We start from the raw sequence: 18,549 nt of genomic DNA, 5'->3' as shown, positions 1-18,549 counted from the left end.
CACACTTACATACACACACAGTGAAATATTACTCAGCACTAAAAAATTAAAATTTGCCATTCGCAGGAAAATGGATGGAAATAAGACAGTGAGAAGAAAAATACTGGATGGTATCACATATATGTGGAATCTAAAAAATAGTGTATCAAGTGAAAAAAATAGGGCTTCCCTGGTGACAGTGGATAGGAATCTACCTGTTAATGCGGGGGACATGGGTTTGATCCCTGGTCCAGGAAGATCCCACATGTCGCGGAGCAATTAAGCCCGTGCGCCACAACTACTGAGCCTGCGCTCTAGAGCCTGCAAACCACAACTACTGAAGCTCGTGTGCCACAACTACTGAAGCCTGCATGCCTAGAGCCCGTGCTCTGCAACAAGAGAAGCCACTGCAATGAGAAGCCCGTGCACCACAATGAAGAGTAGCCCCCGCTCGCTGCAACTAGAGAAAGCCTGCGTGCAGCAACGAAGACCCAACACAGCCAAAAATAAATAAATAAATAAAAATTTTTTAAAAATGAAAAAAATAACAAAGAGAAACAGACTTCTAGTTATAGAGTACAAACTTGTGGTTACCAGCAGGGAGAGGGAAGGGGGAAGCGTATGTTAGGGTTAGGGTATTAAGAATTACAAACTGCTATGTATAAAATAAATAAGCAAAACATATATATCTTACAATGCAGAAAATATAGGCAGTATTTTATAATGACTTTAAATAGAGTATAAGCTATAAAACTATTGAATCATTGAGTTGTACACCTAAAACTAATATAATATTATAAATTAACTATACTTTAATAAAAAATAAAATAATATGGAAAGCAAAATTCCATTGGAAAAGAAAAGCTCAACCAAAAATTAGTTCTTAGGTAAAATTAATAAAATTGATAATTATCTGGAAAGACTGAAGAAAAAAGGGAGAATGCACTAATAATAACAGGAATGATAAAAAAATGATAATTACTAAACATGATTCAGTCTTCAAATAGATACAATTATATTATAAACAACTTTGAATATTTATATGAAATTGGTAAATTCCTAGAAAATATATAACTTATCACAACTGACAGAAGAATAAACAGTAAATTTGAATAATAATGTGTCATTAAATAAATTGAATTAGGAAACATAAGTATTTTCACATGGGAAACTCTGGCCTCATGTGGTTCTATAGGCAAGTTCGACCATATATTCAAGGAAGAAATAATTCTAATCTTACACAAACTATTCCAAAGAATGGAAAGAAATGGTAGAAGTCCAACGCATTTTTTGAGAGTAGGATAATCATGATAGGAAAACAAAGAAATTACTGGCCAATTTCACTTATAAACCCAGATGCAAAATCTGTATATATATATATTCAAGAATACCAAAAAGAATTATAACTTATGACCAATTGTGTTTATAAGGAATAAAAAATATGCTTATAATTAGAAATAAATCTAGTCTTTCAACATATTAGAGAGTAAAGAAGAAAGTTCAAAATCATCTCAATAGACACAGAATTTTTCTCATAAAATTTTGTATCTATATGTTTTTTTTCTAATTTAGCAAACTTGGAATAGAAAAGAAATTTGTTAATATGATAGTATCTACAAAACAAACAAACAAAAAATTTCAGCAAGCTTTTTTAGCCCAAGTCCTCTTGAATCCAAACCCCATGAACTTGGCCAAATTTTAATGCTTCCTTTTCAAATAAATCCAAGAAGTTGAATAGAGCTGGAGAGTAGCATGAAAGAGTAAGGGAAAACAAACCAACAACAAAAAAGTGAAAAAATATCTAAACACTTGAACTAAAATGATAAAACTCCCAGGAAATAAACAGTGAAAAGCCACATGGTATTTGATATTGATCTACTTTATTGGATATGATAACAAAATAATAGACAACAAAAACAAAAAATATATAAACTGTACTATATCAAAATTAAACAGCAAACAAACAACTAAATGTCTGCATTAAAAGACACAGTCAACAGTGCTAAAAATGAGCCTATGTAATTTGAAAAATATTTGAAAATCCTATATCTGCTAAGAGGTTAATATTTAGAATATATATAAAAAACTCCTACAACTCAACAACAGATAAACAAATAACCCAATTAAAAAATTAGCAAAGGATTTACACAGACATTTCTTCTAGGAAAATATACAAATATCCAACAGTCATAAAATGCTGTTCGACATCACTAATCATTAGCAAATGCCCGTCAAAACCACTATAAGGTAACATCTCATTCCAAGTAAGATGGCCCTTATTTTTAAAAAAATGCCAAAGATGTGGAAGAGTTGGAACGCTTGTACACTGTTGTTGGGAAGGTATAATAAGGCAGCTGCTGTGCAAACAGTATGGAAGTTCCTCAAAAAATTAAACATGGAATTACTCTATGATCCACTGATTCAACTTGTGAGTATACATTCAAAAGAAATGAGAAATGAAAACAGAGATCCAAAGAGATATTTATACACATGTGTTGTAGCATTATTCACAATAGCTAAAAGATGGAAGGGACACAAGTGTCCAACGATGGATGAATGAATAAACAAAATGTTGTATATACACACAATGGAATATAATTTGACTTTAAATAGGAAGTAATTCTGACTTACGCTATAAAACGGGTAAATATTGAGGGCAATATGCTAAGTGAAATAACCTGTCACAAAAAGACAAATATTTTATCATTCCACTTATATGAGGTACCTAGAATTTTCAATATCATGGAGACAAAAAGTAGAAGTTGATAGTCAAAGGCTGGGGAAGGTAATCATGAGGAGTTACTTAATGTGTATATGGTTTCAGTTTTGGAAAATTAATCATTCTGGAGATTTGTTGCACAACAATGTGAAAGTGCTTAACATGATCTGTACACTTAAAATTAAGGTGGTATGTTTTTTGTATTTCACAATTATATATAAAAATGCGATACATGAAAATATTAAATATAAGTTATCTCTAACCAACAAAAAGCAGGAAAGTTTGAAGTTCAGTACTCAAATAAACTGAAGCTCAAGAGGAATTTATCATAATGTAAAAATAATTCAAAACAAAAGTTTTCAAGTTTGATTTTCCAGAGATACACTGTAAATCAAATTTTGCACTCTAATTTATTTTTAGAGAAAACTCTTTTTTATCATTAAGTCACTCTATTATGTTTTCCTAGTCATTTACTAATGAATAACTAATTTCCAAAATATCAATTTACTAATTATGAAATAAGAACTAGTAAGAATGTGAAGTCCCTAAAAGACAAAGATGTATATGTATGTCGTTCCTTTCTTCAAAAACTCCATAATGGGAGAGAGACACTCAGATCATTATTATTTATCATGGAAAGTATAGTTACAGAGATAGCTACTGCGTGTATTGTGTCTAAAAGGCTGTTCAATTAACCCAATCAGTGATGGCAAGAGTGAAATTTAAGGCAATGTCGAGTAGCAGGTATCAGGGGAAAATACTACGGAAGATGTAACACCTCAGCCAAGTTCTTAAAGACGACTCACATTTAGAGTTAGGCAAACATGTGAAGATATTCCAGGCAAGATAATATTCTGGTAGCTCTCAACTCAATAGTGAAACTATCCTATATTTATTTAAAGGAAAAACGTGTTATTACAGTGGGATATTCATAGAGAAAGAAGGTTACTAGAGTAAACAAATTACTTTAATAAGGAGCAATTTAGCTCTGATCTCATATTTCCATTTCTAATTTCTCATATCCAAAACCATACAAACAATAACAACAAACTCAGCAGTTAATTAGAACCTGTGTTTTTAAAAGGATCTGGTGGTATGTCAACTCCCTTGGATAGCCTCTACTCTGACGTGACACCACTACCTACTTACATACCTCAACAAATTACATTTTTCATCCACAGTCAACAGTCTTCATAGCAGATATCCTGATGAATAAGTATTCTCTCCACTACAAAGCAATCATAATCATTTTATTATGACTAGATATATTGATATCCTACACATCTCCCCAGCTGTTCTACATCCTAGATCTACTCTGCAGAGAGTTAAAATTATGAATGGCAGAAGGGTTGATGTTATTTCAAATACTAGCATGTTTGATCACAGAGTAACAGTATGGTAACATAAAAGATTAAGAAAAAATGATCGTCGTGCCTCAAAATGCCATGCAGATAAGCACATAAATATATTGAAGAAGCCAGATGTGTGCACTTATCTAGCAACCTATACTTCTATATCATAAACTTTTGTTGAGAAAATTAGTTTCCATGACGTTCTGCTTGGTATGGTAAACATAATGCTACTAATAGAGCTCCACTATTCTGTATGTAAAACAGTTTCTTAGTTTTCTTCTTAATAATTTAGTTTGTGTACAATTGTTATCTGCACAGTACTGATCTTCTAATCTATGACCATGGAGCATCTTCCCATTTAGGTAAGTCTTTCATTTCTTCCAGCAATATCTGTAATTTTCTGTATATAGGTCTTGTACATCTTTTAATAGAATTTCTAGCAATTATTCATATTCTAAATGCCATCGTATATTTAAAATTGTATTTTCTAATTTTTGCTAATGGATTATTCACCTTTATCCAGTGCCCACATTACATGTTCTTCCCTGTTCTGTTTATTCTATGAAATTAGTGAGCTTCTGGTGTCTGGTGTGGTTAAACTAATGGGAGAAAGTAGTAGGGTATTTAAGGGTAATGGAACCACAGCCCACAAAGGACAGATTATAAATTCTAACCTGAACAAAACAAAGTTAGTGGCCTGCTTAAACAATACAAAGCAAATCAAAATGCATGTGTGTGGTAAATTAAGAAAAGACAAAGGCCTACCAGGAAGATGGAAGAGCCCCCTAAAAGGCATCTTACTCATACTTAGGTCATTGGCATAATATTTTCAAACCATCCTCAAGTGTGCCAAAATTAGTAGAAATATTTTTCTATAGTTAAAGATAATAAATTTCCTGGTGGCATAAAATATAACCTTCATATAAAAATACATTTGTGTTTGCACATTTGTCATGGTATTAAACAAGATTCATAACATAATATTCAACATGTATAATTCAAACTATATATGCAATAAATCTTGCTGCTAGCTTCATATTGATGAGAATGTCTATTTCTACTCTATATTCAGGAATTAAAGAAATTAGTATAGTGTGGTGTCATGAACACACTATTCCCGCTGGAATATATCCAGGTCAAGACTCCATTTATTGAAGGAAGTCAAGATGGCAGAGGAGTACGAGGACATGGAGTTCATCTCTCCCCACAAATGCATCAAGAATACATCTATGAAACAATTCTCACAGAGCACCGACTGAACACTAGTAGAGGACCTCAGACACCTAAAAGGACAAGAAAGATCCCTGTATAACCGGGTATGACAAAAGAAAGAAGAAAAGAAGAGGAGAGGAAGCAGGGTGAGACCTGTGCCCCTGGTGGGGGAGCTGAAGGAGAGAAGAGGTTCCTGCATGTGGGGAAGCTCCCTCACAGGCGGGGAGATCAGTTGGGACAGAAGGGGAGCCTTGGGGGCTATTGGAGGGGATCCCAACAACCAGTCTGTGGCAGACAGGACAGAGTGAGACCTACACAGAAGGTCTGTGCCACAGCCCTGCTTGCCTCAGCCTGAGACATATATCTGCTTGTGCAGAGAGTGGCTAGGTGCTGGAGTGTGGGGTTTGGAGAGCACCTGGGGAAAGGACTGTTGTTGGCTGTGAGGAGACAGCCTGAGAGGAGGTAAGTGAGGAAATCTGCAACCAGGAATACTTGTGGAGGAAACCCGGACTGCCATAGAAGCAAAGCACCATTGTTGAGTGACGTGCAATGGGCAGGGCCACCATTGCAACCTCTCTCCCCACATTCCCACCTCTGCCTCCTCAGGCACTTAGGAAGGGCCCTTGCCAGGTCAGGCTCTCTTGCGCCTGTGGCCTCTGGCTCCCCGGCATGCCCTGTCACTGCCAAGGCCAGCTCTATTGTGCCCGTGGCCACTGGCTACCCTGTGCGCCCTGTCCCCACTAGGGCTTCTGCGACCCTGGCCACTGCAGTCTCTATGCCCCCTCCTCACCAGGGAAGACTCAGGAACAGACACTTGTGGGTGGCCCACACACAGAGGTGGGGCTGAAACCAGAGTTGAGCCCCAGGGGCTGTGCGACTAAGGAAGAAGAGCTGAAATCTCTCCTTGCAACTGTGCAAACCATGAATTGACTCCACTATGCCTAGCATTGTAAACTCAGCACCTACAGAACATCTGGACAGACAATGAGTGCTCCCACAGCCCAGACAGTTCTAGTTTTAGCAGCTGTAGACTTTGTGGGCACATACACATGGGGGTTTGGCAAGGTCAGAGACTCAGCTGCTCCCATAGTGCCCACAGTGGGTCCAGACACATGATTCCTGCAAACCTGGGCCTGACTTCAGTGGATCTATGCTGGTGGCCTGGTGAAAACAACAACTGAGAGACAGCAGGGTCAATTGCTGCATACCCACAGTTAAGGTGAGGCTGAGAGCTGTGTCAACAAGAGTACAATCTGAGAGCTTGCACAATGGGTAAAAGGTGACACAAAAGAGCACACCCACAGGTAAACAGCTCCAGAGGAGGAATACTCATTGGCTTCCCTCCCACTGCGAGTGTTCCAATCCTGTCTACCTCACACTACAGATCACAGATAAGCTAAGAAACAGATATGGGGTCCTCTACTCCAACAACTAGGGAGCAAACCCCACTTCTGACAGGGCAGTGACAAGCACAGAGCAAAGGGGAACGCAGACCTGCCCATCAGCAGACAAGCTGTCAAAAGTCATACTGAGCTCACAGTCACCTCAAAACACACCACTTGACAAGGCCCTGTCCATCAGAGGAGCAAGGCCAAGCTCCAACCACCACTGGCAGGCACCAGCCCCTTCCACCAAGAGGTCTGCACAAGCACCCGGACCAACCTCACCCACTAGGGTGCAGACACCAGAAGCAAGAACTATGATCCTGCAGCCTGAGGAAAGGAGACCACAAACAGAAAGTTACACAAAATGAGACAACAGAGAAATATTTTGCAAACAAAGGAACACAATAAAACCCCACAAGAATAGCTAAATGAAGAGGAGATAGGTAATCGACCTGAAAAATAATATAAATAATAATAGTAAACATGATCCAAAATCTCGGAAAAAGAACGGAGGCACATATCGAGAAGATGCAAGAAATGTTTAACAAGGAGCTTGAAGATATAAAGAACAAACAGTTGAACAATACAATCATGGAAGTGAAAAATACACTAGAAGGAATCAATACCAGAATAACTGAGGCAGAAGAACAAATAAGTGAGCTGGAAGGCACAGCAGTGGAAATCACTGCCACAGAACAGAATAAAGAAAAAAAGAATGAAAAGAAATGAGGACACTCTCAGAGACCTCTGGGACAATATTAAACACACCAACATTTGCAATATAGGGGTCCCAGAAGGAGAAGAGCAAGAGAAAGGGCCTGAGAAAATATTTGAAGAGATTATAGCCAAAAACACTCACTCAAGTCCAGGAAGCACAGAGAATCCCATACAGGGTGAAGCCAAGGAGGAATGTGGCAAGACACATATTAATCAAACTGAGAAAAATTAAAGAAAAAATACTAAAAGCAACAAGAGAAAAACAACAAATAATATACAAGGAATTCCCATAAGGTTATCAGCTGATTTTTTTCAGCAGAAACTCTGCAAGCCAGAAGGGAGTGACATGATATATTTCAAGTGATGAAAGGAAAAAACCTACAACAAAGAATACTCTAACCAGCAAGGCTCACTTCAGATTGGATGGAGAAATCAAAAGCTTTACAGACAAGCAAAAGCTAAGAGAATTCAGCACCACCAAACCAGCATTGCAACAAATGCTAAAGGACTTCTCTAGGCAGGAAAGAGACCAGCAATTTATAACAACCTTGTAAATATATACATTGCTATATCAAAACCCCATGAGAACAGCAAACTCAAAAACTACAATAGATACACAAACAAACAGGAAAAAGCAACCCAAACACAACACAAGAGAAAGAAGAACAAACAAAGCCTAAAGTTAGTGGAAGGAAAGAAATAATAAAGATCACAGCAGAAATAGAGGCAAAGAAAACAATAGCAAATATCAATGAAACTAAAAGCTGGTTCTTTGAGAAGATAAACAAAATTGAAAAAGCTTTAGCCAGACTCATCGAAAAAAAGGGAGAGGACTCAAATCAATAAAGTTAGAAATGAAAATGGAGAAGTGATAACTGGCACTACAGAAATAAAAAGGATCCTAAGAGACTACTACAAGCAACTATATGCGAATAAAATGGACAACCTAGAAGAAATGGATACAATCTTAGAAAGGTACAACCTTCCCAGGCTGAACCAGGAAGACATGGAAAATATGAACAGACAAATTATAAGTACTGAAATTGAAACTGTGATTTAAAAACTTCCAAGAAACAGAAGTCCAGGACCATATGGCTTCACAGGCCAATTCTATGAAACATTTAGAAAAGAGTTAACACCTATCCCTCTCAAACTCTTCCAAAATATAGCAGAGGGAGGAACACTCATTCTACGAGGCCACAATCATCCTGATACCAAAACCACACAAAGATGTCACACACACAAAAACGAAAATTATGCGCCTATATCACAGATGAACATAGACACAAAATTCCTCAACAAAATACTAGCAAACCAAATCCAACAATATATTAAAAGTATCATACACAGGCTTCCCTGGTGGCGCAGTGGTTGAGAGTCCGCCTGCCGATGCAGGGGACACGGGTTTGTACCCCGGTCCGGGAAGATCCCACATGCCGCGGAGCGGCTGCGCCCGTGAGCCATGGCCGCTGAGCCTGCGCATCCAGAGCCTGTTGCTCTGCAATGGGAGAGGCCACAACAGTGAGAGGCCCACGTACCGCAAAAAAAAAAAAAGAAAAAAAATGTATCATACACCATGATCAAGTGGGATTTATCCCAGGTATGCAAGGATGCTTCAGTATACGCAAATGAATCAATGTAACACACCACATAATAAACTGAATAATAAAAACCATATGATCATCTCAATAGATGCAGAAAAGCTTTTGACAAAATTCAACACCCATTTATGATAAAAAACTCTCCAGAAAATGGGCATAAAGGGAACCTACCTCAACATAATAAAGACCATATACGACAAACCCATAGCAAACGTCTTTCTCAATGGTGGAAAACTGAAAGCATTTCCTCTAAGATCAGGAACATAACAAGGATCTCCACTCTCTCCACTTTTATTCAACATAATTTTGGAAGTCTTAGTCACAGGAATCACAGAAGGAAAAGAAATTGCAGGAATCCAAATTGGAAAAGAAGAAGTAAAACTGTCACTCTTTGCAGTTGACATGATACTATACATAGAGAATCCTAAAGATGCTACCAGAAAACTACTAGAGCTCGTGAATGAATTCAGTAAAGTTGAAGGATACAAAATTAATACAGAAAAATCTCTTGCATTCCTATACACTAACAATGAAAGATCAGAAAGAGAAATTAAGGAAACAATCTCATTTACCATTTCATCAAAAAGAATAAAATACCTAGGTATAAACCTACCTAAGGAGGCAAAAGATGTGTACTCTAAAAACTAGAAGATGCTGATAATAGGAATTGATGATGACACAAACAGATGAAGGATATACGGTGTTCCTGGAATAGAAGAATCAATGAAAATGACTCTACTACCCAAAGCAATCTACAGATTCAATGGAATACATATAAAATTATCAATGGCATTTTTCGCAGAACTAGAACAAAAAGTCTTGCAATTTGTATGGTGACACAAGTGACTGTGAATAGCAAAAGCAATCATGAGAAAGAAAAAGTGAGCTGGAAGAATCAGGCTGCCTAACTTCAGACGATACTACAAAGCTACAGCCATGAAAATAGTATGGTACTGGCACAAAAACAGAAATATATATCAATGGAAAAGGAGAGAAATTCCAGAGATAAAATCACACACCTATGGTCACCAGAGATAAAATCACACACCTATGGTCATAGACACCAGTCTATGACAAAGGAGGCAAGAGTATACAATGGGAAAAAGAGTCTCTTCAATATGTGGTGCTGGGAAAGCTGGACAGATACATGTAAAAGAATGAAGTTAGAACATTCTCTAACACTATACAGAAAAATAAACTCAAAATGGATTAAAGAACTAAATGTAAGACCAGACACTATAAATCTTTTAGAGGAAAACAGACAGGACATTGTCTGACATAAATCGCAGCAAAATCTTTTAAAATCTGTCTCCTAGAGTAATAAAAATAAAAACAAAAATAAGCAAATGAGACCTAATTAAACTCAAAATATTTTGCACAGCAAAGGAAACCATAGCAAAACAAAAAGACAACCCACAGAATGGGAGAAAATATTTGCAAACAAAGTGACCAATTAGGGATTAATCTAAAAATATACAAACAGCTCATGTAGCTCAATATCAGAAAACAAGAACCCAATCAAAAAACTGAGCAGAAGAGCTAAATAGTCATTTCTCCAAAGAAGGCATAAAGATGGCCAACAGACACATGAAAAGATGCTCAACATCACTAATTAGTAGAGAAATGCAAATCAAAACTACAATGAGGTATCCCCTCACACCAGTCAGAATGGCCATCATCAAAATATCTACAAACAATAAATGATGGAGAGGGTGTGGAGAAAAGGGAACCCTCTTGCACTGTTGGTGGGAATGTAAATTGGTACAGCCACTATGGAGAATAGTATAGAGGTTCCTTAAAAAAATAAAGTTGCCATATGATCCAGCAATCCCTCTCCTGGGCATATGTCTGGAAAAGATGAAAACTCTAAGTAGAAAAGATACATGCACTCTGATATTCATAGCAATGCTATTTACAATAGCTAAGACATGGAAGAAACCTAAATGTTTATCGACAGGTGAATGAATAAATAAGATGTGGTATATATATATATATATATATATATATATATATATATACACACACACACACACACACACACACACACACACACACACACACACACACGCACACAATGGAATACTACTTAGCCACAAAAAAGAATGAAATAATGCCATTTGCAGCAGCATGAATGGACCTAGAGATTATCATACTAAGTGAAGTCAGACAGAGAAAGACAAATACCATATGATATCACTTACACGTGGAATTAAAATATGATAAAATGAACATATTTACAAAACAGAAACAGGCTCACAGACATATACAATAAACTTATTGTTGCCAAAACATATGAAAAACTATCAATGAAAATATCTGAATCACTTTGCTGTATACCAGAAACTAACACAACGTTGTAAATCAGCAATACTTCAATAAAAACTTTTTTTTAAAAAGAGTAAGTTTGGGGCTTCCCTGGTGGCGCAGTGGTTGAGAGTCTGCCTGCCGATACAGGGGACACGGGTTCATGCCCTGGTCCGGGAAGATCCCACATGTCATGGAGCGGCTGGGCCCATGAGCCATGGCTGCTGAGCCTGCACATCCGGAGCCTGTGCTCCGCAGCGGGAGAGGCCCCAGCAGTGAGAAGCCCGTGTACCACAAAAAAAAAAAAAAAAAAAAAAAGAGTAAGTTTTTCTTGCCTTTGATGTGCATTATTTTCACCAATAACCAGTGATAATTCAATTAACTTTTTTTTTTTTTTTGGTCACAGTATAGTCTGGAATACTTGTTCCATCTTCCACTGGCAATTATTGTACCATTCTACTGTCATCTGATCAGATTAGGAGATCAATTTCCGATTCCTATTTTTGAATTTCTATCTCCTAGTACATTTTTTGGCAAAAAAAAAAATGCTGTGTATAAAGCATTTGTATTATATTGTAAATAGAATTCACTCATTATTTTCCAGGTATAATTGATTTTTACCATAGGAAATTAGATGCTTGTTTATATTTTAGAAGGGCTGGAAGAATGAAGGCAATTTTGGGGTGGTCTTAGAAACTCACTTGGAAGGTGCTACAAATCTCAGGATTTGTGTGATGGTCCTACTGATGGTCTCAGTCTCTAGCACCTATATAGTATATTTCCTAGAAGCTCACCAGGAAGCTAATTAAAACTCATGTTTGCTTATACATCTGCCTTCCTCAGATAATAACTCCTTTCATTGTCTTCTATTTTTCAAATCATGTGTAAATTCCTCTCATTTGTAAATGTTAGCCATGAACCATAAAGGTAATGGTATTCTGGGGAACATGGGTCGAGTTGATGCCAACCTAATAACAGTGAGCCTGGTATATAAAGATTGTTACTCATGTTAGAAGTAGTGTGATTTTTTTGGACCTTATGTTTCTTTAATAGAAAGGAGATCATACTGAATGGTCCTTATATTTCCAATTATTTTCACTGATAACAAAACTAGATTAAAACTTTGAGTTAGCTTTAAAAAAATTCTAAAGTATTATTGTGCATACGCTATTCTAAAGCCCAAAGGAAACTTTAAGAAAAGACTGAATTTAAGAGAAAAAAAACATATATTAATTCCAAAATTATTTTTACACTTTACCCTTTTTAGTAATTATAATGCTAATAATTGGGGTTTTTTTTTACCCTTTTTCTGAATATTTTGGTAAGTTTGCACAAATGAGCACAGTTGTGAAAGGAGAGATGGGCTTTCTAATTACATGGTTGTTGTAATGATTTTGAGGTGTGTTCAAGTCCCTCTCAAATGCTGATTTCTGTTGAATTTAGATTTTCACACTATATTTAAAATTTTTCTAAGTAGAGTAAAAAATTCTAAATCAAAACTTTAGTGATATTAAAGTTGTGTGTATGTAAAACATGATGGATATGATCACAGGCACTGAAGCAGTATTATTCACAGTGCCTCACTGGTAGGGACATTAGCAGGCCTGAGGATTTAACATAAAGGTAAAGTACTTAGAACTCTGGTTGACACATAGAAAGTAATCAATAAATGATAACACTAGTTTGATATACAAATACACACTAGAAAAATCCAATGGCTAACACTACAACCAATACTACATCAAACGAATCTCACCATGTGACCTGACCTAACTAACCTCACAGTGTGACCTAATTATCTCCCAGGTAACTAAAACTCAGCTAGATGTATCATTCCCAAATTAAGCTCAACTTCTGAGAAACATTATATATGCTTCTCTATATATAGAAAAATGAGAATAATTTTGCAATTAAGAGTGCACAGGGTTACTTTAATAAGATATGTGCAATATTATCACAAATGTACAAAATTCACAAAGGTAGATGCATATCTCTAGTTGAAAAAGACCCAGAAACTTACTGTACATGGGTGATATATAGAGTCACACATGTAGTTCATTAAAAATATATGTTGGCTGGGCTTCCCTGGTGGTGCAGTGGTTGAGAGTCTGCCTGCCGATGCGGGGGACACGGGTTCGTGCCCCGGTCCGGGAAGATCCTACATGCCGCGGAGCGGCTAGGCCTGTGAGCCATGGACGCTGAGCCTGCGCGTCCGGAGCCTGTGCTCCGCAACGGGAGAGGCCACAACAGTGAGAGGCCTGCATACCGCAAAAAAAAAAAAAAAAAAAAAAAAAAATATATATATATATATATATATATATATATATATAGGCTGTTACATAAGTCTCTAGTTTGTGATATGACCAGAAGGTAACACAAAACTATATAGATCAATTCATAGTCCTAATTATATTTAGTCATAAAATTCAAGCTCAACTCCACATCGTGAAACTTTTATTCTCTCCTGTGCATCTTTCACTATCCTAATAAATTTGCAATAATTAATTAACATTATCCTCACAAAACCTCACATGTATCCTCTTATTATCCCATTTTATACATGAAAAACCAAAGGTCAAGTAACATATCTGAGGTCATTAAACAATGGTGAAGTCAGGAAAGAAGTACACTTGCTCTGGATCTTAAATGACAGATATTCTATAGTCGCATCTATTAAATTCTGAACTGGGATATTGACATGGCAATTTTTGAACTGTCAAGGTGGAGGAATCTGGTGCTGATAAACAAATGATTATGAAATTGACTGATATTATTGTTTGTTTCTAAGGGGACAGGCTTATTTATTTGGGTATTTGAAGGACAATGGAACGATTATGCTACTGTCTACCTAAAGGAGGAGAGAGGCAAACAAGGGACATTTTCTCTGAGGACAGTACAGGTGGAATTATAAGTTGTCACAACTCTTTATGGTAGAGAGATTTTTGTGGGCTATTTAACCTCCTTAGTTCATTGATAATGTATGGACCTGACATCAAGAGATGAGTCACTCTGGATACTTCTATGTGCAATGCTTCCGTCTACATAAAGAAATTTCTGGTGATATTTTGAGGGAAAAAAATTAAAATTTATAGCTAGTATTTCTGGAAAAAAAATGGATTTATTTGATGCCAAATAATTAGTTGAAAGGCTTGATGTTGACCAGGAACTTTTCTTTACAAGACACAACATCAGCCTTGTTTTGCAATACAGGTAAAAATAAAATTACAGAATAATTTATTCAAAATTGTAATTCAATATAAATAATAAGTGAAATAGAGCAATACTTTTAAATACCAGATTTATGTACTTACCACATGTATCTGATGTGATATATCCTTCCATTAAAAAAAAGAAAAGAAAAACTTGGCTCAATTTTTGAATTAAAAAATATACATACCCAGAACGTATAGCCATTGAATATCTTTTAACATGGACAGTGGGATTTATCTATTTGTTTACTTACTTACTTATGTATTTATTTGCCTCTGAAGATTCAAATTAGGAATCTTTTTAAAATTTGTAAGTGTAAAAATTTTGACTTTATCAAAATAAATATAACAATTTAATATATTTTGTTGAAAAAAGATACATTAGGGAAAATGCATCTTTTGCTCCTAGTCTTAATTAAGCACAAAGGACTGCATATTTGATACGCTTCTTATTCATAATACTTAAACAGTGTAAAAGGTAAGTATTTGAGTTAAAACTGGTTAAACTTTGAGCCATTTGGATTTTAAGATCCTACCAGTAATTTCAGTTGAATAAATTGACTCTTCATGTAAAAAAAATCTATGCAGTTTTTTAATAAGTTGTCAGTCACATCTGTAAATGTGTTTTTAAAAAGTCTTCAGTACTTAAAATATTGAAAATATAATTGACATATATACACTAATATGTATAAAATGGATAATAAGAACCTACTGTATAAAAAATTAATAAAATAAAATTTAAAACTTTTAAAAAATTTAATTAATTAATTAAAAAAAGAAAATATAATTTTCATCAAATTATGGACTATTATATAAAATATCATTTGTGGAAATCATTTAAACAACATGAGGTAAAATAACATTTAATATTAATACTAAAACAACAGTCTATGATTCTGTCTACTTTCTTGCATGTTAATTTTCACTTTGGAGTGGGTAAACAGAACAAAATACTCACCTCATGTGGTCTTGGACTTCAAGAAATCACATACCAAGTTATTTGGTTGTAAACAAGAAGAGTAGCCAATTGGAAGTAACTCAAAATTTCAAAATTCTTACTGAGTGTCTAAAGTCTTTATGGCGCTGTAATAACACTATCTGTTCAAGGGAGAACATCACACTAAGAGAGGATTAAAAATATAGAAGGATAGCCTTTTAATAAATTACTTACTATTTTATAATTCCCTTATCCTATCTAGGTTACATCTGCATCTGCCAACAGTGGTAACATGCACTACTGGTTTAGGATAGCTGACTCTGTAAAATATACATTTTTATACTAAAAGATGCATTTATATTTAGAGACAATACAATTAATTTACCATCAGGAATTAAAATACTTAGTGTTTTTTTTAAATTTTCTCATTGAAGCATTTTACTCACTTCTTTTCCTTCAAGCAAAGTGTATGTAACTTCATAGACACTGTTCATAAAGACTTGGGATAAGAAGAGATACCAAATAAATCCTGAGTGAAGGTAATCTTTTTTTTTTTCCTAATTGAGTTGGCTTGTTTAAAGAAATTCTTGTTCAGGAGTCAATGCTAATTTTGGTGGAATTTCTTATATAGAACAACATATAAATGGTCAAGTTTCAAGCCATAAAAGCAAGTCACTATAGATCATGACAGCCACTAACTACATTCTTCAAGGAGCAAGTCTAATTGTGTGAAATTTAATTTTTGGTATTATTGTGCTTTATTATGTCACAATTTTGAGGGACACCTTGAAAAATGTAATGCCTGTACATAAGCAAATTACTTCTCAAATTGCACTTGAAACCTATCAATGGAGCTTCTCTCCAGTTTTTTCTCTACAGAATAGGTTATTTTCTCATTAGATAGGTGCTGTATGTTTTCTTACACCCAGAGTTTTACTGAACTACAGCACAGATAAAGAAAATTACCAAGCCCACTGGCCAGAATAGATCAATAACAGTCATTTGATTGTTTGCTACTGTTTTTGTTTTTCATAGTATCAACAGTCTTGTGACTATGTGACCTCAGGATTTGGAATCTGACTCAGCAAGCAGCCTGTTTGAGCTTTTTTCTGTACTTTCTGGATGGTCTTAGATTGTCAATTGTCAAATATCAAAAAAAGTTCTTATACATTCTTTATTTAAAAACAGAACACCTTAAACCAATTTCGTTTTTAGAGAATTAGGTAACAGCTAAGACTAGATCAGAACACTTGCAAACATTTACATCTAATTATAGTTCTAGTTCCAGTACTCTATATCTGCACGTATTAGTTGATCTCTTTGAGAGTCTAATCGTATTTTGAAAACAAAGAAAGTAACCCTTTGAAGACTGTTATAGTGGTCAAAATGACATATGTAAAACACTGAAAAGATTTTGTGTAGGTGTACAGAAGATTACTTATTTACTTAAGACTGAAAACTTATCTAATCTCTAGTACTTGGAAATCAGAACTATTCAAGACCACAGAATGACTTTAAGTATGTGTTGGATATTTTTTATAGATAAATAGATAGATCTATAGAGATATATATTTAATTTTTTATTCTTTTAATTAAATTGTACTTAGAAAATTTCAAAGATTTTAAATACATTTCCTTAAAATACTGAACGTGTCCAATCCTGAGAATTATTTATAAATCTGTCTTAAGAAATTTTGCACTAAAGTTGTGAGAGTGACAACATTCTGTGATATCACATATAATTAAATATAGTCAAACCACATTATATATAAAATATATCATTGATATTGCTAAGAAGAAAATGAAAGTGACACATTGTAAAATAAGAGTGGTACAAAAGTGGATAGAGAGTGGATCTAAAGATTTTTGTAAACTCTATCCAAGGTAATGAATTAGGATGGACAGAATGGAGATATGGAAAAATAGGACCACTGGGACTGCCTTTGTTCTCCTGGGACTGTTTTACCAAATCCAGACCCCCCAAGCTACTTTTTACTTTCATCTTCCTAGTTTTTCTTGTCGCCCATATTGTCAATGTTATGATGGTGATTCTCATTTGGTTGGACTCTTACCTCCATACTCCTATGAAATTTCTTCTCAGTTAACTTTCTTTGATGGACCTCTTGTATATCTCTACTTTTGTCTGGAAAAAACAACATTTCCTATACTAATTGTGTAATTCAGCATTTCCTGTTCATGACTCTGGTGGGAGCAGAGTGCCTTCTCGTGGCAGTCATGGCTTACGACTGCTATGTGGCAATATTGCATCCCCTCCACTACTCAGTTCTCATGTGCCCTACAGTTTGCATTTTCATGGTGGTTGGCACTTGGCTGGATGCACTTCTCAATGCCTTCATCAATGTTGTCTATGTTCTGAATCTTCCTTATTGTGGCTCCAGGGACATCCATCATTTCTTCTGTGAGATCCCAGCTCTTCTGGAGCTTGTTTGTGCTGACACTTCTCTTTATGAAAATGGTTTTTTTGTCAGTGGTGTTGTATTTCTCCTCTTTCCAATATCTGCCATAATGGCTTCATATGGGCAGATTCTCTACACTGTTTTGAGATTAGGATTAAATATGGGGATGAGGAAGACTTTGGCAACGTGTTCTTCCCATATGATTGTGGTGACTCTCTTCTATGGACTAATCATCATCAAGTATTTTCTTCTCAAAGCCTATCACACTGCTGAGCAGGACAAAGTGGTCTCTATCTTTTACACCATCCTCACTCCCATGCTCAATCCCCTCATCTACAGTCTGAGAAACAGAGATGGCTGGAGCCCTCAGGAAAGTCTTCAGAAGAAAAGTAACCATAAGAAGTTGATATCTATTGAGAATAGGAGAAGAAAGGATAGACCTTAGTTACAGAAGGATTTCACTGTAACAGAGATGAGCAATATACAGCCAGCAAATGGTACTTTTCTGTAGACGTCTCATGGCCAAACCACTTCACCCTATCCCCTGTGGACTACTAATGAAACAGAGCATGCCTTGCTGCTATGCTGCATAATATCTTCACACATTTATTAAGAAAAATGCAATGTCATAGATCTGCCAGTAGACAATCAATATAAAAAACAAGTCTTTTTTTTTTAATTAGGGAAGAGAAAAAATGTGAATCCTAAGTAGTATTG

At 35.6% G+C, this 18,549-nt stretch overlaps 1 protein-coding gene across 1 annotated transcript; it reads left to right on the top strand.

Moving 5' to 3' along the window:
- Positions 1 to 7,130: 7,130 nt before the first annotated feature.
- On the top strand, positions 7,131 to 18,239 carry LOC132421688 (olfactory receptor 2T27-like). The gene is given in 4 exon segments (XM_069540507.1): positions 7,131 to 7,302; positions 17,300 to 17,558; positions 17,560 to 18,186; positions 18,188 to 18,239. Coding segments are annotated over 4 exon segments (1,110 nt in total).
- The last annotated feature ends 310 nt before the right edge of the window (positions 18,240 to 18,549 follow it).

This window comes from Delphinus delphis, chromosome 3, assembly GCF_949987515.2.
Source record: "Delphinus delphis chromosome 3, mDelDel1.2, whole genome shotgun sequence".
Lineage (NCBI taxonomy): Eukaryota > Metazoa > Chordata > Mammalia > Artiodactyla > Delphinidae > Delphinus > Delphinus delphis.
This window is presented reverse-complemented; position numbering and strand designations above follow the sequence as displayed.